The sequence below is a fragment of the Canis lupus genome, chromosome 2 (assembly GCF_003254725.2).
Source record: "Canis lupus dingo isolate Sandy chromosome 2, ASM325472v2, whole genome shotgun sequence".
NCBI lineage: Eukaryota > Metazoa > Chordata > Mammalia > Carnivora > Canidae > Canis > Canis lupus.
In genome coordinates this window covers 32,939,407-32,965,975 of record NC_064244.1, presented here as the reverse complement: position 1 = coordinate 32,965,975, position 26,569 = coordinate 32,939,407, and the positions used below count along the sequence as shown (strand labels likewise).

Below are 26,569 nucleotides of genomic sequence, written 5' to 3'. Positions count from 1 at the left end.
AAGACAACATTGTACTTTACGCACTATTTACACACATGCTGTATTAAATACGCTCAAGCATCTCAAGGCTGTTACCTTCGTGCGTAACTCAAGTCCATGTAAACCAATTTCTCCTCTTAAATGAACGTACTTCCTCTGGGGAGGGGAGAGTGGGAACTTGGTTCCGCCCTTCCTTCCACTGCTCAGGGTGCCGGCTGGGCAAGGGGAAATCACACGCGGGAACTTTAGCAAGCAACCCACTGACTCTTGGGGCACGTTATGATAAACACCACTTAAAGACGCTGCTTTTGCGTCAGAAAGTGCCTCAGCCCGTCACTTTGCAGCCCTCAGATGTCCCTCGAGGAAGGACCTGGCTGTGACGCCCTGTGAGGGCTCAGGCCCCGCCGTGACTGGAGAGCTGCTGTGCACCTTCACAGGTGTGACCCCCTGCACCCCTATGCACCCTTCTGCTGCTAATGCCAGTCCTGACGGCTTTCAGAGGCTCCTGTCTCGTGTTTAAAATGATAGACATCTGCTTTCCAGGGGTCATACGCCCCCAATTTGGAATGTTTTAGGAAGAATACAGTATTTTTAGACTAATGAAAGGGGTTTGTTGGCAGATGTCTTCTCACTTGGGTTCTCAAGATGGATTCCACAAAACTCACATCCAAGACACGTGTGTAGAGGAAGACAGCAGGACACATAACCACCTTAGTCTGACCCGAGGCTAGTGCAGAGAAGCAAGCGCACGCAGCAGAGCGTGGGCATGGGCTGCGTGGCAGGGGGGGCGACGGGCACGTCTCTGCCCCACGTGTCTGCTTCCAGGACACTCTTGCTCATCTCTGCAGAATGTGACAAACACACCAAACCCCTCGCCTGGAAACACCCCACCATACATCCCTTCTCCAGACCACAAGTTCTTATACTCAGAACTGAGGTCCTCTCTGCTATTGGTCACAACCCAGACAATCGACAACCAGCGTGTGCGGAGAAAACCTAAGTGCTACTCGAGGAAGGTATCTGATAATCACGGGGGAGCTGACTTTTAAGTGGTAGTCTCCGAACAAGAATGTATGGATTTTATTTAATCCTTCAGAGTAAGGAAGTCTGAGAACAGTCTATGGGACTATCCTTTTTTTTTTTTTTTTAAAGATTTTTATTCATAGAGATGCAGAGAGAGAGACAGAGAGAGACAGACAGAGAGAGGCAGAGACACAGGCAGAGGGAGAAGCAGGCTCCACGCAGAGAGCCCGAAGCGGGACTTGATCCAGGGTCTCCAGGATCATGCCCTGGGCTGCAGGCGGCGCTAAACTGCTGCACCACCGGGGCTGCTTAAGAGACTATCCTGAACTGAGAAGCGAATCAGAACCGGTCTGAGTCAAGCTGGAAGGAAAGCTGAAGAGCTCTGAGGATGCACTGCTATTCCCAGTAACGGGCAGAAAGGATGGTCGTACCCACAACTTTCGAATTTCTTTTAAAATCCTGCTGCCCCCAGAGCGGCATGCTCCAGTGGGGCCCCCGGAGAAGCCCAGCAACATACCTGATGGTTAACGCATCAAAATCAGGGAAGATCCCACTCCCAAGACCAAAATTCTGCCAGTTTTTCCCTAAGATTCGTCCTTGAGAAATGAACTTTGGTCATTAAAGATCACTTTCTACTAAGATCGTTCAAAGGCCAGCAAGCACGACAAGTCTGTCCGGGTCCCAAAGTCCCGACTCCTCTTCCCACGCTGCCTGTGAGCTGTCTGCGGCCACTGTTGCAAGCGACATCCCACCAGACAACCTTTGAGGATGAATGTAGCCTGGAGTTCGCAGTTTGTGAAAAGAAACTTTCATCCAGAAGTTCTTATATCCAGAACCTAGGTCCTTTTTTTTTTTCTTTAAAACTTTATGTATTTATTCATGAAAGATGGAGAGTGAGGCAGAGACACAGGCAGAAGGGAGAAGCAGGCTCCATGCGGGGAGCCCGACACGGGACTTGATCCCAGGACCCCGGGGTCATGCCCTGAGCCGAAGGCAGATGCTCACCCGCTGAGCCACCCGGGTGTCCCTAGGACCAAGGTCCTTAAAATCTGTTTCTATCTGATGTAGGAAGCTGGGATGTCTTATTTTGTCCTCACCCTTGAAGCATACTGTGTTATTTTCAAAGTAACCTTCTAAGAATTACACACTTGGGGGCTGAAACAAGCCAAACATCCCCCTGGCTGCACCCCTATGTCCTGGGGCCAAATGATGCCACCCTGTGTAGACCCAGAGGTCCCACGGGCCGTTCCTGGAGACAATTCCCCGGGGCCATGAGGCACAATGCTCTGTGCTGAGAGCCTCTCCCCAGCGATGGGCAGCCCCGGGGACGTGGACACTCACACACGGCTCTCCCACATGGCCCCCTGACGCACACTGAGGTTTCGTCTTGCGATCGTGGGCACCGTCTCACTGTCTGCCCCTTGCACCACAGCCTCCAGACCTCCCCCCTCAGCACACGCACACCCGCGGCTACTGTGAGTTAGAGTCCTGGGTAGCCGATGTGTTAACTCCAGCATGAAGGAGGGACAAACATGACAGAAGTTACCTCTGCTAAGCGGACATTAGAAGAACAATCTCAGGGCCAAACTGAGAGCGAATATGGGATCACGTTCCAGGCAACAGCCCAAGGTCCAACAGGCCGGCACACGACGCCCCTCATCCGTCAGTTACCCACCAGGAAGCACGTGTCCGCTCCTCAGTGAACGGATGTTATTCCACCTGTTCCGGACTCAGGGTTAATTGTACAACCTCAGGGATCCCTGGGGGGCTCAGCGGTTTGACGCCTGCCTTTGGCCCAGGGCGCGATCCTGGGGTCCCGGGATCGAGTCCCACATCAGGCTCCCGGCATGGAGCCTGTTTCTCCCTCTGCCTGTGTCTCTGCCTACGTCTATCATGAATAAACAAATAAAATATTAAAAAAGACTGTACAACCTCATTAGATCTCCCCACAGGATTTTTATCGAGGCTCACATTTATGCAGCCGCAGCTTCTCACCAAGGATTCTCACATTTCAGCACCAGGTTCCAAACACGTTTGGGGACATCTGAGCCAGTAACTTAGGGAATCAACGGGCTGGTTAAACCTTATGACATTCCTCTTGATGAGGACAATTTATCGTTTCTGTATCGTTCCAAAGGTTTTACTTTGTAAATACTATCGTAAGGAGATCCAAAATGCAGAAAATTAAATACAGAACAGTCACGACTAGCTTTCTCAAAAACATCCATCCGGATTCGCCATCTGCTTGAGCAGAACCCCTCCCACATGAAACGACTGGGGTCCCCTGCGTGGATTCAAGGCTAGAGAATGAGAGACCTGCACACACGCTCGTGAGCACCAAGTATGGTGTGCCTCACGCCCACCAACAGGATCAAGTCAACATTAAGAAAAAAATCAACAAGACTCGATCACAGAGGACAAAAAACCCGACTCACGGATTTCCTCTCCGCCCTTTCCTTGCTCACCCCAACAGATGTCCATTAATTGTTTCCTTTACTAACCAGCACCGATTTCTTGGCAATGGCTACAGACGCTTTCACTGACTAAACAACCCCACTGAGAAGCAGGTTGCTTCCACTGAAGATGATTATTTTCTGAGAATTCCTGGAACCTGAACTATTCTAGTTTAGATGCAAACTTCAGGCAGAACAACATGATTAGAAAGACATGTGGGGAGTGTTTTCTCCACGTCGGTGGCCGGCCTCTTCGTTCTCCTGATGGAGAAGTTTGTAGCGCGGGGATGCTACTCTCGTGATGTCCACCCTACCACAGACTGTGCTTTGGCGTCGTATCTAAGAAGCCCCTGCCGGTCATCCAGAACGCTCCCTTCTAGATCTGCAGTTTTACAGTTCACACTTGGGTCTATGATCCATTTGAGCTAATTTCTGTGACGACTTAAGGTCTGCGCCTACACCCGGTTTCTGGCATCTGGACGCCTGGTTTGAAGAGACCATCTTTACTGTGATGGACGGTCTCTGCTTCTCTATCAAATGTCAGTCTATCTCCAGGTTTCTGCACCACCAAGCGTGAACCCTGACGTAAATAACGGACACTGGTCCATTATGATGATGCATCAATGAGGGGCCTAGATTAAAACAAACAAAAAAAATCCCCTCGGGCGCAGGCTGATAACGGGGGAGCCCAAGCCTGTGTGGCATAGGAGGTGCATGGGAAATCTCTGTAGCTCCCACTCAATTTTGTTGCAAATTTCAAACTGTTCTGAAAAATAAAGTCTATTAAAAAAATAAAAACACAGCTGACTAGGAAGGAAAAAAGGACATTTGGATGAAATAAAATTTCACACTCGTAATTTAGTGATTCCAGATTATGAACCAGAGAAAATACACAAAATACCGGAAACTATCAGAACTTGGGCACTCTGAGCAAGGCAGGTGCACGGGTCGCGAAGGCACGTGTCACTGTCTCGACTTGCCACCTCAGAACCCCATGACAGGCTGCGCTCACCTTCTGTAGGGTGCACACACCACAAAATCCACTCCGTGGGAAGCACAGAACCGAAAGGCTTTCACTATGTTCGCAGAGCCGCATCGCACCCGCCCGACGCCCAGTCCTGGGGGCACCTGTGCACTCCAGCCCCAACCAACCACTGCTCTACTTCCCGTCTGTAGCTTTGCTTTCCCAGATGTTTCACAGAAATAGCTCATATGATACAATCACAAACGTGTGGGTCCTTTGAGTGGCTTCTTTCTTGTAGTGTGATGTCCAGAGTTTATCCACGCTGGAGCTGTATCCACCGTAAGGACGTGCACATACACGGTTTACCCTTTCACCAGCTGGCGCACATGTGGATTATCTTTCTTGTTTTTGCAAAGGCTGCTACGGACCTTTCACACATCACATTTTTGGGTGTTTTCCCTTTGTTCTGGCAGATGCCGAGGAGTGGCGTTGCTGGGTCGTACTGTGCATTTAATTTTTAAGAACATGCCAGACTGTGGTTTCACCATCTTACATTCCTGTCAAAGATGTAGGGGAACTTCAGTTTCTGCACATCCTTGGTTACTGTTGCCTTGTGGTGTCGTTTCGAAACCAGAAAATGCAAGTTCTCCAACCTTATTTTCTGGGGTTTGTGGTTGTATCTGTTCAGTGAGTATGAAGTGTTATCTCACTACTTTAGTTTGCCTTTCCCTAAATGAATAAGCAACTTCATGTGCTAATTGGTTACACGGGATTTTTGGTGAAATGTCTATTCAAACCTGTTGCCCATTTTTTGATTACGTCGTGTGTCGTATTCTTGGCTTTTGAGAGTTCGCTTTACATCTGGTTGGAAGGACTATCAGGTTATGATCTACACAGATTCCTGCCCAGTCCGTGGCTTGTATTTCCAACTTTCTTAATAGTGTCATTTGCGAAGCCACATTCATTCACTGTTTCTCTTAGGAACTGCACCTCTGGCACCGTATCTAAGAACCCTAACTCACGATGCCACCTCAGAACCTCAGAACCCCATGACAGGCTGCGCTTGCCTTCTGTGGGGTGTATATCCCATAAAATCCACCCCGTGGGAAGCACAGAACTCAAAGGCTTTTACTACGTTTGCAGAGCTGTATCACACCCCCCAACGCCCACATCCTTTATCACGATGATAAAGACTAATTCCTTGGGACGCCTGGGTGGTTCAGTGGTTGAGTGTCTGCCTTTGCCTCACGTTGTGATCCTGGGGTCCTGGGATTGAGTCCCACCCACATCAAGTCCCTGCAGGGAGCCTGTGTCTCCTTCTGCCTGTGCCTCTGCTTCTCTGTGTGTCTCTCATGAATAAATAAAGTCTTTAAAAAAAAAAAAAGACTAATTCCTTTAAAGCTAAAACTTTAAGTTTTAGCTCCTACATCCAAATCTGCACCCATGGTGAGTTTATCAATGCAAAATAAAAGTTTACTCTTTGCAGGTGAACATCCAACATCCCCAAGCGTCATTTGTCGAAAATACTACCCTTTCATCACTGAGCTGCCTTGGTATGACTGTTGAGAAATGAAGTGACCATGCGCAGGTGGTCACCGCAGTTCCTGGCTCTCCATTCTGTTTCATTGGCTGTGTTTCCTGCATCGGCCTTCCCGCTACCTTTACACCAACACCGCACTGTCCTGGTTACTGCAGTTAAGTGCTCAAGTTGGGAGTCTGTTTTCTGACTTTGCTATTCTATTCAAAAATTGTTTTGGATATTGTGGATTCTTTTTTTGTATGTTAGGATAGAGATGTCAATTTCTGCCAAGGGGAAAAAAACAAAACTTGCTGAGATTTTGACAGGAATTACATTAAATCTCTAGATCTATTTGTGGAGAATTTCCATTTTAACAATATTGAAACATCTAACCCATGAAGATCAACTATCTAAAATGCTTTTTAAGGCATATTTGATCTTAAAGAAATTTGGAAACCATTGTGACATGATTCTTAGAAAAACAATTTTATGACTGAATGGAATTTTATTTTAATTTTTTAAAAAGATTTTATTCATTTATTCATAAGAGACAGAGAGAGAGAGAGGCAGAGAGACAGGCAGGGAGAAGCAGGCTTCATGCAGGGAGCCCGATGTGGGACTTGATCCCGGGTCTCCAGGATCAGGCCCTGGGCTGAAGGTGGCATAAAACCGCTGAGCCACCCGGGCATCCCCTGAATGAAGTTATGAAAAACTATTTGTATTAAACTTTTTAGAAATGTGGAAACAATCCCAACATTATATACAAGTTCTAGGTGGAAATAACTTTTCCCCTCTTGAATCATTTGAGGTCACTGACCTGATGTTCCATCAACTCCAAATATGTCAGCAGGTACTTACAGTGAATAAGTTTATTTTTCTCCATAAAGCCAATTACAACATCAAAATCGGGAAACATACATTTCTTCCACCTGTCGGACCCTTCAAGTCTGCTGGCTGTCCTGACGGTATCTTTCACAGAGATGCACCCGCTGATGCCATCAGCCTGCCCGGTGGGGTCCTCAGCGCTCTGTGACCCTGACCCTGGCATTCGTGGTTGCAGACAGCAGCGCCCCTGCACACCCCTCAGGTTGGGTCTACGGCTCCAAGTGTGTTTGTTAGGAAGACCCTGGACGGGATGCCATTCCCCTCACTGCAACCCTCTGGGTGACACACAATGGCCTGTCTTGGCCACAAAGGGTCTCTCCCATCCTTTATAGTTAACAACTATTTCCTAGATGTCTACTCTCGCAATCAAGCTTTCAATCGGTTCATCTGAATAGTGAGATCATTTATTTTACTCAAAGTGTTCTCTCTCATCATCTTTACTCTGATGCTGAAATCCCCCCAATTTGGCTAGTGAGAGTCCCCTGAGGGACACGGCCCATCCTACCCGAGTGCTTTCTTGCACAAAGAGACATTCAGATTCATGTGGCGCGCTTCCTGTCCCAGCCCTGAAATCAGCCCCGCCTGGAGGAACACTCGCTGTCTGGGAGGACGCCCTATTCCCAGAGCTGGACGGTGCTGGCGTTCTCACCGCTCCTGGGTGGACGCTCCCGGGGCAGTTCTTAAGCAGGTCTGTTTGGATCTGTGTCTACAGAGGACTTCAGAAGCAAGACGTTGAGGTATCACGTATTCATTTTTAGTGCCGCAGGCGCAATCCAGAGAATGCTGTAATTTCATGACTTCTAAAAGAATTTGAAGATGTTCATTAGGTAAGGGCTCCTTATAAGCCATTCAAGAGCCCCGACTGCACCCCACACGTAACCTCCTTTCCCATCAGTCGCTCTGTCCGTGTCACAAGCATGAGGCTCCACAAGCCAGAGGGACGGGAAAGCACCGCATCCACTGGCCTCGGCTTTACCGGCACCTTTGCCAACACACAGGCCCCTATAAAGTTGGTGCTTTGGGACAGGCTTCTTTCTCAGTCAGCCAAGGGTCACTGCTGGAATGCTGTATTCTTAACTATTCCCCCACCCCCCCAAAAAATTACCCACTATGCTACTGCATTTTACAGCGAGGCAAAAATCATTAAATATTTTAATTTAATTCAATTTGCTCTCTTGGAAAGTTTAATTGTTCTAATTAGAATAAATGCCAGTGTTGTTCAAAAACACAGGACTGGATTTTCATCTGACTTAATACTATTAAATATTACAAATGCATAATAACTATTTCCCAAAGTGCATTTAAAGACACAAGAGAGGGCAGCCTGGGTGGCTCAGGGGTTTAGCGCCGCCTTCAGCCCAGGGCGTGACCCCCGGGTCCTGGGATCGAGTCCTGTGTTCGGCTCCATGCATGGAGCGTGCTTCTCCTTCTGCCTGTGTCTATACCTCGCTCTGTATCTCTCATGAATAATTAAATAAATCTTAAAAAAAAAAAAGAGAATGTCTACTAGAGCCTATTAAGAAGAAAGTAAATCATAACCCCTTTCAGATTGATGCTTACATTAAAGCAGAGTTAGAAAACTATGCAAACTTAAAGATTTAGGGTGAAATCATGTTATCTGGTGACTGATTTAGAACACTGCCTATAAAGTGAGGGCAGAAAAAACTGGAAGGAGAGATGGAACAAAATGGTCCAAATGTTGGCCCGTGGGGAGCCCAACGGTGGGCACAGATGATCGTCATGCACCTGCAGACGCCTGAAGCCTTAAGGACGCTACCTTTCAAATGAAACTGGAAGATGAGATGCAAGATGCTAACAGTATTTTCTGGTGTCACTGGATGGGGATCACTTTATGTTCCTCACGTTACTTTGTACTTTCTGAAGTTTCTACAGAGAACATGTATGGATGGTCTGAAGAAATGCTGGTAAACCTGCGGTGTTCACCCTCCCTGCAAACCCTGGCTGAGCCTGCAACGGGTGGGTGGGGGTGTGCAGGGGGTAGGAGGGTGAGAGGGATGCAGGGTGGGTGCAGGGGGTACAGGGGCGGGGAGTGCATGGGGCATGCAAGGGCGGGGATCAGATGCTGGCAGGGGGCAGGGCAGGGGTCCCCAGGGACCCGGCTCCTGGCTTCCCGGCAGCTGAGGTTCGTACCCTCCACCCCCCTTCCACCCTGATTTAATACCGATTCCGGGACAGGGAAACTGCTAGAATTTAAAGGCAGAGAACCAGGGCCTGGGCCAGAGTCTTCGCCTGGAAACACGGTCGGCACCAGGCAGCCTCCCAGGAACCTGGCGTCTGAGGTCCCTGTGCAGGTGCACATCAACCCCCAGGAGTAGGGCCAAGGAGGGATGGGACAGGGACCCATCTGTGGCCCAGCCGCAGCTGGGCCCCGGGGAGGCAGGGGCCCGCCACACACTGTGGCATCCGCTCTGCAAACGCACACATGTGGTCAAGGCTGGGGAGGTACTCACCTGCAGAGGCACCACAGGACAAAGCCCAGTCCACAGTAGGGGTCCAAGCAGATGGCCACCTCTCTGGAGGGGTACAGCTCACACTGCAGCTTAATGGAGCGGCAGAAGGCACTGGTGGCTGCGTGAGACATCTGCAAGACAGCAAGGCCGCCTTCAGGCCCCAGCCCGGCCCCATGCCAGGGGCATCTTGGCAGGGGGCACCTGTCACCAAGCTCTGGCTCCGGAGCAAGAAGAGTGGCTGCCGACCCATCAGCACCCCCCCAAGACAGCGCCCCCCTCCGTCAGCCCCCCACCCCATCAGCCCCCCTCTGCCCCATCAGCACCCCCATCAGCCCCTCCACTCCAGTGAGCTTCTCCTCCGCCCTGTCAGCCACCCCCCCCCCCCCCGCCCCATCAGCCCTCCCTTGTCAACAACCCAACCCCATGCACAGCCTCTGGTGCCCCTGGGGCTGGGAGGCCAGCAACTCAAGCACCTGAAAAGCAGCTTAGCACTAAGGGGTCCTCCAGCAACTGCACAGGTACCACCGCCCGCGGCCCCACTCCAGGCAGGGATTGTGTGTGACGTGGACTCGTGTCCAGGCCCAACACCTGCCTGTCACGCGGCGGGGTCACCGGGCATAGTGGAGGAACAGCCCACCCCGACGATGAGGGACCAGGCTCGGGGAAGGTCACTCACACTTGAGCCAGAATCAGGGCCAGGGGCAGCGGGACGTGCAAGTCATCCAAGCTCCCGTCTCCGCCGTCACCCCTGTATGATGGAGGTGACAGAAAGGGGGCCCCGCAGCCAGTGTGTAACGTTTATTATAAACTACCGCAAACTGTGTCCAACAAAATCAATTTTCTCATAGAAGCTTTCTAGCCAGTCAAGCCTAAGTTCGTGGTTTTAAACGTGTTGTGAGTGGATCTGAGGTGGATGTCCCCCGGACCTGAGTGTGAGGGCAGACCCGGCCGGGATGCCTGCAACAGCACCCCTAGTCACTCTGGCAGCAGCAGAGGATGCCGGGCGTAGGGGACATCATTCCGAACACGGGAGCCTGAGGAGCTCTGGCAGCACGTTTCATCGGGGGCACTCGGGGGAACCCACACGATGTAATACAGAACCACTGCAGAACCTCACATACGGGAGGTCCAGCCACGACACTGGAGGACGCGAGAAACGCTGCATTTATGAAACGCTCCTCCAACTCCCAGCTGCTGGATCGAGCGTTAGTAAGGTCCTAACTTCCCAAATTACCCACATTCCCAGATTCACTGAAAACAACCTTTGCCGAGTCCCTGCTCCGGCAGGCAGTGCTGTTGGCAGGAGCGAGCCGATCCTTCAGCTCAACAAATGCTCGTGTACAAGCGAGGCTGATGGACCAGCCGTTGCCTCAGGTGCTCGGAGCAGGGTGGAACACGGCCTTCAGCCTCAGGAGCTTACAAGCCCGTGGAAAACCGAGCGAGCTCTGCTCCCTGGGGGTCTGTAAGCACTCCTACGGAGCACGTGGGGAGCAGAGGATGGGCTCTCACCGCACCCTGGTGGGGGCCCTGGGTCTTGGGGGTGAGTCAGCAGGAGCAGATCCCTCAGCATGAGAACAGAGACAAATGCAACCAGGAAAGCTGAACACCTCACGTCCATGCTCACTGCGACGCTGGACTCCCTCAGCATCACAGACCAATAGCCCAACCTGGAAGAACAACGCCCAGTTCTCGTGGAGACAGACTTGGACCGGGATAAAGGATCAGCTGAGCCCCAAACAGTAAGCTCTGACGCTCTAACTCTGACACGCAGAGCAGACATGTAAGTTGGGGGAATCGGGGGGACGGCAACTGTATTTTTCAGACGCATCTCAGGACATCTCTTGGAAAGGTTTACCTTCCAGTGTGCCATTCAGCCGCCCACACCACCTCAAAGTGAGCGGGATGACACGTGGTGGAAGGGAAAGCCACTACCAGGCTACAACGTCCTGCGGGGACACCCACAGGGCAGTCTGTCGGAGGCCACATGGGTCCTCCACGTGACTTCTGGTTGGTGTCGAGCAAACGTTCACCCAGGATCTATCCAGAACCCTCAGAGTTCACATTACATGTTTGAAGAATATTATAAAACTCAAACCGAACATATAAACATATCCTCATGGGTCATCTTCTAAATCAGAGGTTAAACAGTACCTATTACGGAAAAAAAACTGTTCACTGGGTAAACTACTCTCTCTTAGTTTTTGGTATTGAGCTGAATACTCAATGACATCTTTGTCCAAAAGATGAAAATGAATGAACATTTTCAAGAAACACGGTGACATGGGCCACCCAAGACGTAGAGGGATTTCCATCGTAAGACTATAAACCAGATGATTTCAGCTCTATGCCTCTCAGTATTTAAGGAATATGAGTGTTCATTAAATGAAATCACAACATACTTCATCTCAGGTACTTGTCAAACAAATTATATGTCAAAAGTTGAACAAAAACTTCCATAAATTTGAAGGGTGCCCGGGTGGCACAGTTGGCACAGCAGCCAACTCTTGTTTTTGGCTCAGGTTATGGGATCGAGACCTGCACTGGGTTCCACGCTCAGCAGACTCTGCTAGAATTTCTCTCTCCCTCTGCCCCTCCCCGCCCCCTGCACCCACTCTCTAAAATAAATAAATCTTTAAAAAAAGAAAGCTTTCATAAATCTGAAAGTCTAGTCACTCATCTCTCTGGCATCCCCAGGGTTTATGCTGCTATTAAATGGAATCCCCAAGTAGTAACAGCACAGATCACTTTACCTGTTTCAAGGACAAGCACCTTCATGGAATCAGGATGTAACATGACAGCCTCCACTCTGTAGATCAGGACAAGGGAAGGATCCAAGGGTGTGTTTTCCCTTCGGCTATGACTGGAGGCGGCTCAAGGCCACTTTGGGCAGTGTGCTAACTCCCTCATTCTGGTCTGAAAAAAAATCTGTACTCAAAAAGGGTTTTGAAGGGGTGCCCGGTGGGGAGTCAGTTAAGTGACTCTTGATTTCTGTTCAGGTCATGATCTCAGGGTTGTGAGTTCGAGCCCCGGGGCTGAGATCTGCTCAGTGTGGAGTCTCCTTGAGATCCTCTCTTCCTCTGTCCCTTCTGCTGGTGCACACACGTGCTCCCTCAAATAAATAAATCTTCAAAAGGCTTTTGAAGAATTATTTTATTTTATATTACACTTTATTTGGCTTGGCACCTCGGATTCTACTGAAAAGCAGGGAAGATCCTGGGAAGACGGTCTCCATAGCAACCAGATAACAACTGCGTAGGCAGAAAATGATGAAACTATTTGGAGCACTGGAGTCTGTTAAGGCTTGGGCAGTCAGTGGTAATTAATTTTGGAAAAATTAAGACATTCCCATTAAGGAGAAAGTTGTGGGGACGCATTACATTTAGACCTGCCATGAAAGGCTCAAGAGAGTCCTCCAGGTTGAAATAGAAAGACATTAGACATAACCTGAAGCCAAGTGAATAAATTAGGATTGCAGTAAAGGTCAATACAAGGCAATTATAAACCCTAGTGTAAAATCCTAGGGCAACTGGGTGGCTCAGTCGGCTGGGCATCTGACTCTTGATTTCAGCTCAGGTCATCTCAGGGTCCTGGGATTGAGCCCCGAGTTGGGCTCCATGCTCAGCGGGAGGCAGCTTGGGATTCTCTCCCTCTGCCTCTACCCCCACACCCCCTTTTTCTCTCCCACTCTGTAAAATAAATAAAGGCTTTTTATAAAAGCTAGTATAATTGTAGCAATACTTTATATAACTCCACTTTTCATTTTCTACATGGCTTAAGAGACTAATACAGTCAAACAAAACAATTATCAGCTTCAAAACTGTCACTGTAACTTTGGGTTTAAATTCCATTTTTTCCCCTATATAACTTAATAGACCAATGCATTTGAAAGAAGTATTGCCACATATTTTGGGCCACAGAGTGAGAGAGGTGGAGATGGAGCAGTTTTTAATGTCCCTGAAATTAAGCGGGTGTAATCCAAACTGGATTTGTAGGCTGTCCAACGCAATCCCCATAGTCATCTCAAGGACAAAACGTGTAGAAAATATACAAAAGGAAATGAGAAAGGAATTTGAATGTTTCACTATAAAAAATCAACTAAGCACAAAACAAGATAGTAATTCAGGAAATGAGTAACAGGAAGGTTGTAAGACATATGGAAAATACAGAGCAAGATGACAGAAGTTCCTTCTTTTTAAAAAATAAATTTCATTCATTCATTCATTTTAGAGAGGTCGAGAGAGTGTGTGAGCAGAGCGAGGGGCAGAAGGAGACAAAATCTCAAGCAGACTCCCTGCTGAGTGGGGAGCCCAACACAGAGTTAGATTTCATGGCCCCGAAATCATGACTTGAGCTGAAATAGAGTCAGATGCTTAATCATCTGCAGCACTGGGTGCCCCCACAGAAGTCCCTTATCAGTAATTAGTTTAAATTAAACAGATTAACTCTCCAAAGACAAAAATTGGCAGAGTAAAATACATGATCCAACCATATGTTGCCTACAAAAGACTCATATTTTAAAAAGATTTATTTATTTATTTGAAAGGATGAGAGAGAGAGAGAATGTGTGTGTGTGGGGGGTCCACAGGAGAGAGAGAGAGAAACTCCAAGCAGACTCTGTGCTGTGTGTGGAGCCTACGTGGGGCTGGATCTCATGATCCTGAGACCACAAACCCAGTGGAAACCAAGAGTTAGACCCCCAACTGACTGTGCCACCTATGTGCCCCTAAGAGATTCATTTTAGATCAAAAGACACAAGTAGTCTGCAAGTGAAAGAATGCATAAAGACATTCTATGCAAACATTAACCAACTGACAATTGTTTTGGTTACTTATTGTATGGCAAGGAGAGGCAGCTAAACTAATACTCAACATACAGACTTCAAAGAAGGTTCAAGAGACAAAGGCATTACGTATTAATAAAGGGTTTGGTACGGCAAGAAGATTAATCAGTTGTAAACATCTGCACACCTGACAACAGATCATCAAAACACACGAAGCAAAAATGGACAAAACTAAAGGGAGAAACTGTATTTCTTCAGAGACAGACTTCAATACCTTATTCTCAATAATGGTCAGAACCAGAAAGACAACATGTTAAAGAAAAGGGAGAGAGAGAGAGACTTAATACAATAAACCAAAGAGATGTGAGGGGCGTTCAGAACACTCAACCACAACGGAATATACAATTTTTGCTAGAGCACTTGGGTCGTTTTCCAGCATAGACCATATTTTAGGCCACAAATTAAGTCTCAGTAGATTTAAAAAGATAGATACTGTGTGAAGTATCTTCTCTACCCACAACAGGATGGAGTTAGGAACTGTTAGAAGGAAAACTGGAAAACTCACAACTTGTGAAATTTAAGAAATGCACCCTCAAATAACCACAAGGAAATCACGAAAATCAGAAAATACTCAAGACACAAATGCAAATGGAATACAACATACCAAAACTTACAGGACACAGCAAAAGCCATGTTAATGCAGACATTTATATAAACAGTTATGTTTAAAAACAAGACAGATCTCACATCAACCACCTACCGTTACTACTTAAGGAATTAGAAAATGAAGAACAAGCTAAACCCAAAGCTAGCAAAAGAAGGCAATAATGAAGAGGATAGCAGAGACAAGCAAATGGAGAAATAGTACAATCAATGAAAGCAAAGGTTGGTTCTTTGAAATGATCAACAGAACAAACCTTTATCTAGATGGAATAAAAAAAAAGGAGCAAACACCCAAATTACTAAAATCAGAAATGAAAGTAGGGACATTTACAGCGGATTCTACAGAATTAAATGTAATTATAAGAGTGTACTATGAACATGCACAACTTCTGTATGAAATGGAGAAGTTCCTTTTCATGGCAAGGGAAACACAAATTATCAAAAAGGAACACAAAACCTACCAAGACTAAATCACGAACAATAAAAAAATCTGAATAAACCTGTAAGTAATAAGAAGATCAAATTAGTAAAGATTTCCCAACAAAGAAAAGCCCTGCACCAATGACTTCACTGCTAAAATCTACCAAACATTTAAAGGTGAACTAACACCAGCGCGCCTGGGTGGCTCATTCGGTTAAGAGTCTGACTCTGGATTCCAGCTCACGTCATGATCTCAGGGTTGTGAGACAGAGCCCCACATTGAGCTCCATTCCCAGTGGGGAGTCGGCCTGGGATTCTCTCCCAGCTATGCCTCTGTCCTTCCCCACAACATACACTCGTGTCAGCGTTTCCTCTCTAAAATAAATAAATAAATCTTATTAAAAAAATAGATGAACTAATACCAGCCCTTCTCAAACTTTTCCAAAAAACTGAAGAAGACACTTCTTAACTCATTCTATGAAGTCAAAGATACCCTAAAAACAGAAAAGTACAGAATAATATCCTTGCTGAACACTAATGCAAAAATCCTCAACAAAGTACTAACCCGATGTGGTAGCATATTAAAAGACTTAATACAATAATGGGATTGGTGTCTGGAAAGCAATATCGGCTCTACGTATAAAAAAAAGAATCAACGGAGGGGGCACCTGGCTGGCTCAGTTGGAGGAGCACGTGACTCTTCATATCGAGGTTAGAAGTTTGAGCCCCATATTGGGCGTAAATATTACTTAAAAACAAATATTTTAAAAAATCAATCATATATGACATTAAAAGAATGAGGGGGAAAACCCCCATATGATCATCTCAATTAATGCAAAAAAAAAGGATCTGACAAAATTCAACATCCTTTTTTTTTTTTTTTAAAGAGGGAGATATTTTATTTTATTTTATTTATTCATGATAGGCACACAGTGAGAGAGAGAGAGAGAGAGAGAGGTAGAGACATAGGCAGAGGGAGAAGCAGGCTCCATGCACTGGGAGCCCGACGTGGGATTCGATCCCGGGTCTCCAGGATCGCGCCGTGGGCCAAAGGCAGGCGCCAAACCGCTGCGCCACCCAGAGATCCCCAGCATCCTTTTATAATAAAAACACTCAACAGACTAGGAACAGAAAAAAGGGCCTCAACACAATAATAGCCATATATGAAAAACACAGAGAACATCATACTTAGCCGTGAAAAACTCAAAGCTTTACTTCTACAATTTGCCTGCTTTTCTATTCAGAATAGTGTTCAAAGTTCCAGCCCAAGCAACAAGGTAAGATAAACAAATATAAGGCACTCATATTGGAAAAGTAGAAGTATCTCTGTTCACAGGTAAAATGAACTTAAATGTAGAAAACTCTTAAATACTTCATACAAAAAATTTGTTAAAAATCATAAATTCAGTAAAGTAGCAGGATAAGAAGTCAGCATATAAAGATCACTTGCATTTCTATAGATTAAATGAAAATCTGAAGAGAAAATTAAAACAAGTCCATTTACAATAGCATCAAAGAATAAAATGCTTAGGAATTAATTAATCAAAGAAGTGAAAGACTTGACAATGAAAACTATAAAATATTACCAAACAAATTAAAGACATAAATAAATGGAAACACATAACATATTCATAGACACCAACACTACCCTAAACAACACAGACTCAAAACAATCTCCATCAAGATATCAATGGTGTCTTTTGTAGAAGTAGGAAATACATCATAGAATTCATACAGAATCTCAAGGAAATTTGAATAGCCAATCTTGAAAATAAACAGTGGACTCATACTTCCTGATTTAAAAACTTACTACAAATATACAGTCATCAATACAGTGCAGTACTGGTATAAAAACTGCTGCAGAACAGATCAACAGAAAATAATACAGAGCCCAGAAATAAACCCTTGCATATATGGCCAACTGATTTTTGACAAGGGTGCTGAGACCATTCAATGTGGGAAAAGAGAGTCTTCTCAAGAAATGGTGCAGAGAAAATTGGATCTCCACATGCAGAAGAATGAGGCTGGACTTTTACTTACCACCACATAGGAAAATTAGAAATATAAGACCCAACACAATGAAACTCTTGGAAAAAAGAGGATGAAAGCTCTATAACGCTGGATTTGGCAATGATTTCTTAGATGTCACCAAAAGCATGAGCCCCGCCCCCCCCAAAAAAAACCCCACAAAATTGGACTTTATGAAAATTTAAAAATTTTGTGCATCAAAAGACACTATCCAGAGTAAGAAGGCAATCTACAGAACAGGAGAAAATTCAGGGATTAATAACCAGAATATACAGAAAATTTGTTACATTCAACAACAAAATAAGCAACTTGATTCAAAGAACTTGAATGGACATTTCTCCAAAGAAGACATGCAAAAGACCAATCACTACATGAGAAGATGCTTACCATTACTAATCATTAGGAAAATGCAAATCAAAACCACCACGAGATACCACTGCACACCCATTAGGATGTCTACTACTGAAAAAAACAAAACACCAGAAAGCTCTTAAGAGTTGGTGAGGATGAGAAGAAGGTGAAACAGTGTGGCCACAATGGACAATATGATAGTTCGCTCCCAGATTAGAAATGGAATCCTCATATGACCCATAGTTCCACCCCTTGGCATATACCCCAAAGAGGTGCTTGTACTTGTATGCTCACAGCAGCATTCCTTACGGGACCCGAAAGCTGGAAGCAACCCCACTGTTAACTGAAGATGAACACATAGTCCAAATGTGAATTCCTTCAATGAAACGTTAACTCTGCCTCAAAAAGGAATTCTGACACCCGTGACAACAGAGAAACCCCCGGGACCTGGCAGTACCTGAAACGAGCCAGTCACAAAAGGGCAGTGCTATAGGGCTCCACACTTCTATGGGGTCCCCAGGGTTGTCAAAATCCCAGCAACAGAAAGGAGGTGGTGGGTGCGGGGAGGGGACGGCTCCATGACAGTGTTTTAATGCCGCCAAACACGTACCCTTAAATCGGTTATCAGGGTGTATTTGTTACGTGTATTTAACCACAGTAAAAAAAAAAAAAAATTGATAAATAAGAGTAAAGAAAGAGGACTGAGGTAAATGGCCCAAAGGGAGGGTCAGACCCCCGAGGGCTTCCCGAGGCTACAGAGGACGTATCAGTACCCTGACAGGGACACCGCCCGGGCCCTGAGGGTCCTCACGAGGGGACAGGTGTGAGTCCGGCCCACCTACACACAGGTATTCAGAGCTGGACTGTGAACGCATCCTCTCCCTCGTTAGTTTTTTTTTTTTTTTTTATTATTATTTATGATAGTCACAGAGAGAGAGAGAGAGAGGCAGAGACACAGGCAGAGGGAGAAGCAGGCTCCATGCACTGGGAGCCCGATGTGGGATTCGATCCCGGGTCTCCAGGATCGCGCCCTGGGCCAAAGGCAGGCGCCAAACCGCTGCGCCACCCAGGGATCCCTCCCTCGTTAGTTTTTAACAGCATTTCCTTTTCTCCGGATCACTTTACTGCGAGAACACAGCATATAATACTCAAAACACACAAAACCGGCCTGTTTCTGTCACTGGCAACATTCCCAGTCCGCGGCAGGCTGTTAGCAGCTAAGTTTTGGGGGAGTCAAAGTCATACATGGATTTTCGACTGCACGTGGGGGTTGGCGCTCGTAAACCCAAGTCATTCACGGGTCCACGGCAGTTCCATTCGTTGGTGGGATTGAGGGTCACTGCCGTGGGCAGTGGGCGACGCAGCCAGCCAGGACAGAACCCAGGCTCAAACAGCAAGGAACCCCAGGCACAGAGTTTTAGGACACAACACTGGGGTTTGAGAACTGGCAAGAAGAGAAACATGCAGTTGTTTATTAGGGGCTAACGAGGCTGTATTTACACACGAAAACATAGTTGGAACATTTGGAACTAAGCGGCCAGCCTAGGTAACCACGGACACGGCAACGCACTGCACAGCCTCCGTGAAGGGCAGGTACGCGCCCTATCACACGCCCTGTTGAGTCTTACAGAAGCAGGTTGGGGGTCAGCCCCGGGCGGCCTGTAACCGTGCCCCGCAGAGCGTGCTTCTCACCTTCACTCCAGCGAGCATCCCGGTTGTGGACACGCTGAAGTCAAGATAAGCTAGAGTGTCTGGGTTGGAAGGTTTGTAGATCTGGGCAGGCCGCTTCTTTGGCAAATCATCTGGAGCAAAACAAAGGTATTAGCACGGCAGACCCAGTGGGAACGCGGACGAGCAGAGGAAGGTACGTGGCGGGCTCGAGGACTGACCTGTGTCCAGTATGGGGGGCCAGGCCCTGACGTCTACCGCCGCGGCTGCCTCCCTGGACCGTAACAACTTGCAGATCAGCTGCGTTGTCATCAAGCAGGCAGAGCGACTCACCTGGGGGGCAGACAACGTGTGGTTCAGGAAGTGGCGAGCCGCCATATGGTGCCCCTGCGGAGATGCGCTGTGAGGCCGCCGGTGCCGCCAGAGAGGCCCGAGAGCCAGGAGCCCCGCCAAGAGCTCGTCAGCGCCGCCGAGGCCCTGGGGGTTTCTGGAGCCGAGGGACACCGTGCTTATGAACGTGCTCACAGGGGAGCAGCCCACCCGAGTGCCTCGAGAGCTGCCGCCTACACCCACGGACACGACCACGGTCGGTGCTCCAACACGGCCCGACTCCTGGGCCAGGCCCAGGCTGGGCTGTCCTCCTGCCTCCTCCTCCAGGGGGAAAAGCTCCTCCTGGTCCTTTTCAATTTCCCCAAGTGTAAGAGAAATTACATCTATGATTCAAGAAGGAACAGGGAGTTTCTAAATCTCGAGCAAGGAACACAATGACCCTCGGGGCGCCTGGCCGGCTCAGGCAGAGGCGTGTGACTCGATCTTGGGGTCGTGAGTTTGAGCCCCACGTGGGTGTAGGGACGACTTAAATAAGTAACTATTAAAAAAACACAGGACATTTCCATCAATTTGAAGCAAAGCTCCTGCTCTCCGTTCCCAGTGCAGGTTCATACACGGGCTGAAATCCTGCTTCCAGAACGACCGGAGGAGGCCGCCCCCCGCCCCCTGCCCCAGGAAGAGGAAGGCCCGGCCCCCACAGGCAGGGTTACCTCCACGATCATCTTCACGGTGGGCAGCGTGGTCGCGATGTTCTGCGGGTGCGGGGGGCGGACGGTTATGGGCACACAGCCGGCGTACAGGCAGCCGTAGAACGCCGCGATGAGGTCTATTCCTATGTGGGGAGGAAGCAGCAGGGTTCTCACGCCACTCGACCCGTCCCCGTCAGGCGAGGTGCCAGCCTGGGGCCCCGGACCGCCGCCCGCCCTCTGCTGCGGCACCCAGGCTTCAGCTCCAACTGCCTGGCGGCCTATTCCTCGAGGAGCCCAAGCTTCCTTTCTCTCGTTTCGCAAAGGGATTGCTCGACACCACGGTTCTCAGCGTAGCCAAGGATTTAATCATCGATTAAGTGAACTACTTCAGATACATTTTAAAACAAACGGATACAAACGTGTGCAGGATTTCATCCTAGTGATGCCCCCAAGTCTCACTGCACACGCCACTGTCCCCACACACCAGAGGGGGGTGACCAGGCGCCGCGAGCCCCGCGGAACACAGTGCCAGTGGCTGCCGGGCCAGAGCGCAGGCGGTGAGGTGAGCCAGCGCGGCCGCCTCCTCACCTGGCGGGTAGACGAGAGCCACGTGGTCCCCGTCTTGCAGGTGTCCTCTCTCCATGAGCATCACGGCGATCTTTTCCGCACGTTTATGCAGCTGCACGCACGTCAGCGAGCTTGCTATGGTTCCCTGAGGATCGCAAGCACAACGGGGGAGTGGTTTTTCGACCTAACAGCTTAACGAGGTGTCCTGCAGGAACCAGCCAATCCCGATTCCAGACACACACCTACGTGGATGGTAGTGAGTCTGCACACCTGTGGGCACTGTTAGCACATTTTGGTCACTTCCCCAGGACCCTGTGCCCCTGGTGGTCACTGCCCTCTCCTTCCCACAGGCTAAGGGCAGCACCAAAGAGCCATCTAGATATGCTCATGTGAACAGAAAGTATTTCATTTTTAAAAAGGTTTTACTTACTTAAGATACAGCAAGTGAGCGAGTGCACGAGTGGGGGGAGCGGCAGAGGGAGAAGCAGACCCCTGCTGCGCAGAGCCCCTAGCGCGCGGTTTGATTTGAGGACTCCGGGACCATGACCTGAACCCGAGGCAGGTGCTTCACCCACTGAGCCACCCAAGAGCCCCAACCAGAAATATTAAAAAAAAATTACTTGGGGCGCCTGGCTGGCTCAGTCGGTGAAGCATGTGGGTCTCGACTTCTCAGGGCATGACCTCGGGGTCCTGGGATCGAGCCCCAGGTCAGGCTCCACGCTCAGTGTAGCGTCTGCTTGAGATTCTTTCTCCCCTGCCCGTCCCCCCAACTCACACTGTCTCTCAAATAAATGAATTCTTTTAAAAAAATAATTACTTAACCTAAAAAAATAGCTAAACTTACAAAAACAAGTTAACCTGGTAATTCTGGGACTTCAGGCTAATTGCCAAGGATGGGGAAAGTCAGGAAATATAAGACAAATTGAAAATATTTTTAACAAACACCACATTAAAAGTCGAGAAAGTCTAAAAACAGAAAAAAGAACCCCAAACAACAAACCAGTACAGGGAAAAATGAACCGTCCAATTCATTTCTGTGGGGTCAACACAAAGAAATGAAAGGAAACTATGTTTGGACCAGAAATTATCTTAAAAGCACCGCAGCAACCTCCCGAGGAGCTCCAGTCAACATCAAGCGCCGAACAAAGTGAAGCCGGGCCGTGAAGGGTCCACAGCGCCAGGCTGTGGGCTTCCTGGACCTGGGCAGCGGTCCGTGCCCTGGGAGGGTCCACCACGGAAAGGCCCAAGGCAATGGGCAGCACCGTGCTGACCCGCAGAGCGAGCGGCAGGAAGGATCTCAGGCCCGGGACGCACATGTCACGCGTGAGGGCAGAGTCCAGAGGGAGAGCAGGGAGCGGTGCTCTGGGCAGGGAGGCAATGCCGCGCAGGCAGACGTGACTGGACCCCGGGACCCCCGGACGCAGGCTGTGGTGGGCTGGAGACACACGCAGAATCCCCGTGTACGCAGCCCGTCTGTGAGGCATCTGCTCGGGGAGGGCCGTGCGGCTTCCCTCCCCAGGACACAACCACCGGCCTCCACGGCGGCCACAGTTGTTCCCAAACCGCCACCGCATCGAGCTCCAGGCCGCAGTGCGGGCCCCTGGACTGGTGGGGCCCCGGGGCCGCTGAGCTTGGGCGGGGGGAGGCCCGACTGGCCCGGCCCCGGGGGGAACCTTCCTGTCACACGTTTCCCTTCACAGTCTTTCCCCCGAGGGAAGCTAAGGCATGAGGCGATGGCAACACACGTCAACTGGGCAAGTGCAGGCCGGGGAGGCTGAAGTGGAGCCGCCAACACTGGACACACCGGCGTCCTGAGACGACCCCTGCGCCCCAGCCCCAACCAGCGCCGGGGCCCCTGGCGTCCTCGGGCACGTCCGAGCCAAGGCGGCGGTGTGGGGCCGTGCTGTCTGGGTGCAGCCAGTACCGTGAGCGTCAGCCGGGAGGCCGCGCTGCCGTGGGTCATGGCCGGTCCCCTGTCTCCCTGTGCTGGGCTAGACCACCCCGGGCTGTCCCCACACCCCCCCTCCCCGGGAGCTGGGCTCCCTGGTTCCGGGAGATCTGACGCCAGGCCTCTGGACACGCAGCCTCTGCATCACGGGACAGCATGGGAGGGCCGTGGACGGTGTGCCTGAGAAGCCGCACCGCCCGGTGGCCGAAGACCCACTGAGGCAGGGTATGGGGACACAGGACGGGGCGTGCCTCTATCCCTGGTGCCTCTGGAAGTGTCAGGATGGCGCTTGCCCTCGTAGCAGCTGCGACGTGAGCAGAGAAGCCCCAGCAGCGGCTCTGCTCCGGAGTCAGCAGCAGCGCCCGGGGATTGAAGCTGCCCCCGGCCCCGTGGTGCATGGGGAGCCACCTCCGCCCCTCACCGCCCGGACTCCAGGGAGCCCTCCGGGCACAGTCCACGCCCGGCCCCAGGCCCCTGGGGGGCTCCCACGTAGCCTCCGCCTCCAGAGACACTGGCGACGACGGCCACAGGTGCACGGCCCACCTGGCGGCAGCCCTGTCCATACCTGCAGGGGAGCGCGAGGTTTCTGCACAGGAAGAGCCTGGGAAAAACTGCCTCACCGCAGAAATCAGGGCTGACCTCCCCTCACGGACGTTTTGGGGGGAATCACGATGGAAGGGAGTGCGGGGTGGCTGCCACCCAACCCCTGGCCCACGTCAACAAGGCTGTGAACTGTGCATCACTTTGAAGTTTTATATTGAACTAAGCAGTGAGTGAAAAAATATGAGAAATTAAGAAAAAAACAAGTTGAATTTAGAGTTTAAAATTCTAAGGAAGTTGCTGGAACTTAAAAGAAAAAAAAGAAAAGTTTTGAAAACACTTGGCTCGTCTTCCCGTTAAAAATAAGGAACAGTCTCCCGTATGCACAGCAGCCCCCGCAGCCCGCAGCCCCTGTAAAGCCAACTCTCTCGGCACGACGGCGCTACCGCGGAGAGCGCACACGCACGCGGCCTGCTGGCACAGACGGGAAGCTGCTCTCGCAGGAACCTTGTCACGTCCCCAACACACAAGCCACAGAAGGCGCCATGCAGGACGGGGACGCAGGGACATGCGCTGGCCCCTCGCGGCAGGGACTCCACGTTGGACACAGGTGAGACTTTTCAGCGTGAGCTCCGCCGGCTTCTGTCCACATGCATGTGGCTCGGTGCTGAGCTCGAGGGCACAGGAAGCGGGACCCACACACGGGGACCCTGACCTGCAGCCCGGCTGAGCACTGGCTGCTCGCCGGCCCCCACGACCCGCGCCTCCTCCCCGCTGCCCCGGGTGCACCCGTCAGGGCTCTGACCTCTGCCTCGCCCCATCCGACCTTCTACTGTTTCTAACAAGGTCATTCCTGGGGACTTGCTTTCCCCAGCGATCCAGTACGTCACTGCGGCAGGCGACCATGGCCGCGGGATCCGGAGTGGGAGTGCACACGGCCCAGGCTGGCTCCCGAGGACCCTGGGTGACCACCTGAGGGCTGTGGTCTCCCGTGGGCACTGCCCAGGCCGGGCGTGGTTACAGCGGCTCGGGCTTTGCCCCCTGTGGGGACGGGTCCCCCATGAACACGCCCGCAGTGTCTGGGGGTGCGTGTGGGTGGCCAGGGTGGTCTCCAACTGCAGGGGCTGCAGGGTGAGCGGATGAGGGGCCACGCTGGGCAGGGTGGAGGAGGCCTTGGGCACCCGCCTCTGGCTCTCTCTAGGCTTAAATTTCCACACGACACCACTGCAGCACCTGCGCAGCGACACCAAGGGCCAGGACGGCAGCTAACGGGGTCTGAGACATCCCTCCAGAGGGCAAGGACACCCATGCCCGGCTCATCACTCTGGAGGGCCGCTGAGGCACCAGGGGGCCAGGCAGTCAGCGGGACACAGCTGACGACCGCTGGCCGGGCAGCGGGTTAGGGAAGCGAGGAACGCCGAGGGAGCTCAGGGAGGATGCAGGGGAAGAGCAGGGCGGCATGTTTGAGGGGCCAGGATGCAATGCCTGCGAGCGCCATGCAGCCGGGAGCACAGGCAAGTCACGGCCCGGGCTCAGGACCACGTCCCAAGACTCTTCCAGGGGATGCCTGGAACAGCAACTGGGCACAGGCGACCCATGGGGGGCACAGAGCACCCACGGCAGCCCGAGGCCATGACGGCACCTGTGGGAAGGACCAGGTGTGGTTTCCAGGAGCCGTGTCACCTGGGAACTGGTGTGACGACCAGGGGAGACTCAAAGTGGCTGGCGCGGCCCTGGTCCCTGCTCGGAATGGCAGCAGGGCCTCGGACGCTCTGGAACCTACGGAGGAGACCTGCGTCTGCGCTCCGTGCCTTGGCTTTACTTCCACAGCAACAGGAAAGCCCAGTGTATGGAAACGTTGGTGTTTGCTAGTCCGCACCAGCCCGTCTGAGGTCTTGTCCTCAAGCCCACGCGGATGCCACCAGTGAGCTCGCTTCTTCAACCCAAGTGTCAACACGAACCTTTGTGACACGTGGAAAACGATTTTCATTCTAACGGGTGAACGTCTAACGAACGCCTGACCTCTCACAAAAAACTAGTAAGAGACAAAAATACCTCATAAACCTCGTCTGTTCCCTTTTTTAGAGAAAATAGTACCAAACAACTAAAATTATGTGAAACAGCCACAGACAACAAAGAGGATGTCTAGTAAGACGGAGGGGGAGGGGGAGCTGCCCGCAAGCGGCCGGGACGCGCGCTCAGCCTCACCCGGCAGTTGAGCAGCGTGTAGAGGACGTGGTCGGGGGTGGTCTGCGCCCTCCACTGCAGGACCTCCGACAGGAACAGGAACTGCAAGAAAGCACAGCCGTTAGGTTCAAGCCCCCACGCGCCCCATGCTGGAGCCGCGGCGCCTCCGTGCTGCTGGCGGGCCAGGATAGGGCGCCCCCTCGCGGAGGACGGGGACATCCCGGCGGGCAGATGGAAGGGGAAGCCAGCTGGGAGGTGCGCCCTGGGGGACTTAGACGCGCCCGTCAGGGAGGGGGCTGCGCCGGCTCAGGGAGGGTCCCACCCCCCGCGTCCCCGACGGGCTCGCAGCAGATGCTGAGGTCTATGCGCGGGCACCGCGGTCACGTCTGGCCTGCTGTTCGATGGGCCCTCTCCCGCTGGCCGTGTGCAGCACGGTCGTTCCCTGCGGTCACCCAACGGCCCTGCCGACCACACGGATGACACGCGTCCCACGCACTTGGTCTGGGTGAATGCCCCCCTGTGGGGTCTGCTCACGGGGAACACCCGGGAACGCCCCTAACCTACTTCACTAACAGAAACCTGCTCTGTGGTGGGAACGCAGGGACCAGTGCTCTCAACGTACGCCCCTCTGGTCTCCACGACCATGCCCTGTGGCCGGCCTCATCACCGTTCCCAGCAGCTCACACAGCCCGAGTGCCCGGGACAGGGGCTCGCACGGCACAGAGCGAGTGATGGGCGTGGGGGTGCAGCCCCGGGCTCCCCCCCTGAGGATGCACCAGGGACGCCTGGTCCCCAACCAGGGCTGTGACTTTGTGTTTTCTGTGTTCTGACAATTACAAGACGGAGGCCTTGCAATCAGGTGGCGGTGAGGCCGCCTGCGAATTACATCAGGGTGGCAGATAAAGAGAAACAGGTGCCGGGACGCCAGGACAGGACGGGCACCCCCAGACCCAGCCCCGACCGTGCGGCCGTGCCTGCTGCCTCTGCCAGGCCCCTGGGCAGCGTTCCACCACACGGTGCCCCGACAGACACGGGGTCCCTGTGATGTCACAGGGCTGCGGCCGCTGGACCGGGAGGGCAGGATGTAGGGCAGTGGTCCCCTCG

At 51.0% G+C, this 26,569-nt stretch overlaps 1 protein-coding gene across 6 annotated transcripts in view; it reads right to left on the bottom strand.

Moving 5' to 3' along the window:
• Positions 1-26,569, bottom strand: part of DIP2C (disco interacting protein 2 homolog C) — a 252,745-nt gene that overhangs the window by 39,963 nt on the left and 186,213 nt on the right. For 4 of the 6 annotated variants that reach the window (XR_007406048.1, XM_049101447.1, XM_025445449.3 and 1 more), the window contains 6 exons: positions 25,487-25,567; positions 20,812-20,935; positions 20,245-20,366; positions 19,426-19,537; positions 19,229-19,338; positions 9,295-9,425 (listed from right to left, as the gene is read on the bottom strand). Coding sequence is in view for 5 of the 6 variants with exons in the window: in XM_049101447.1 (XP_048957404.1) it covers positions 9,295-9,425; positions 19,229-19,338; positions 19,426-19,537; positions 20,245-20,366; positions 20,812-20,935; positions 25,487-25,567 (680 nt within the window). In the remaining variant the exon portion in view is untranslated. Of the gene's footprint in view, positions 1-6,423; positions 7,624-9,294; positions 9,426-19,228; positions 19,339-19,425; positions 19,538-20,244; positions 20,367-20,811; positions 20,936-25,486; positions 25,568-26,569 lie in introns of those variants that run through there. The other 2 variants (XM_025445451.3, XM_049101452.1) reach the window with 2 other exon arrangements.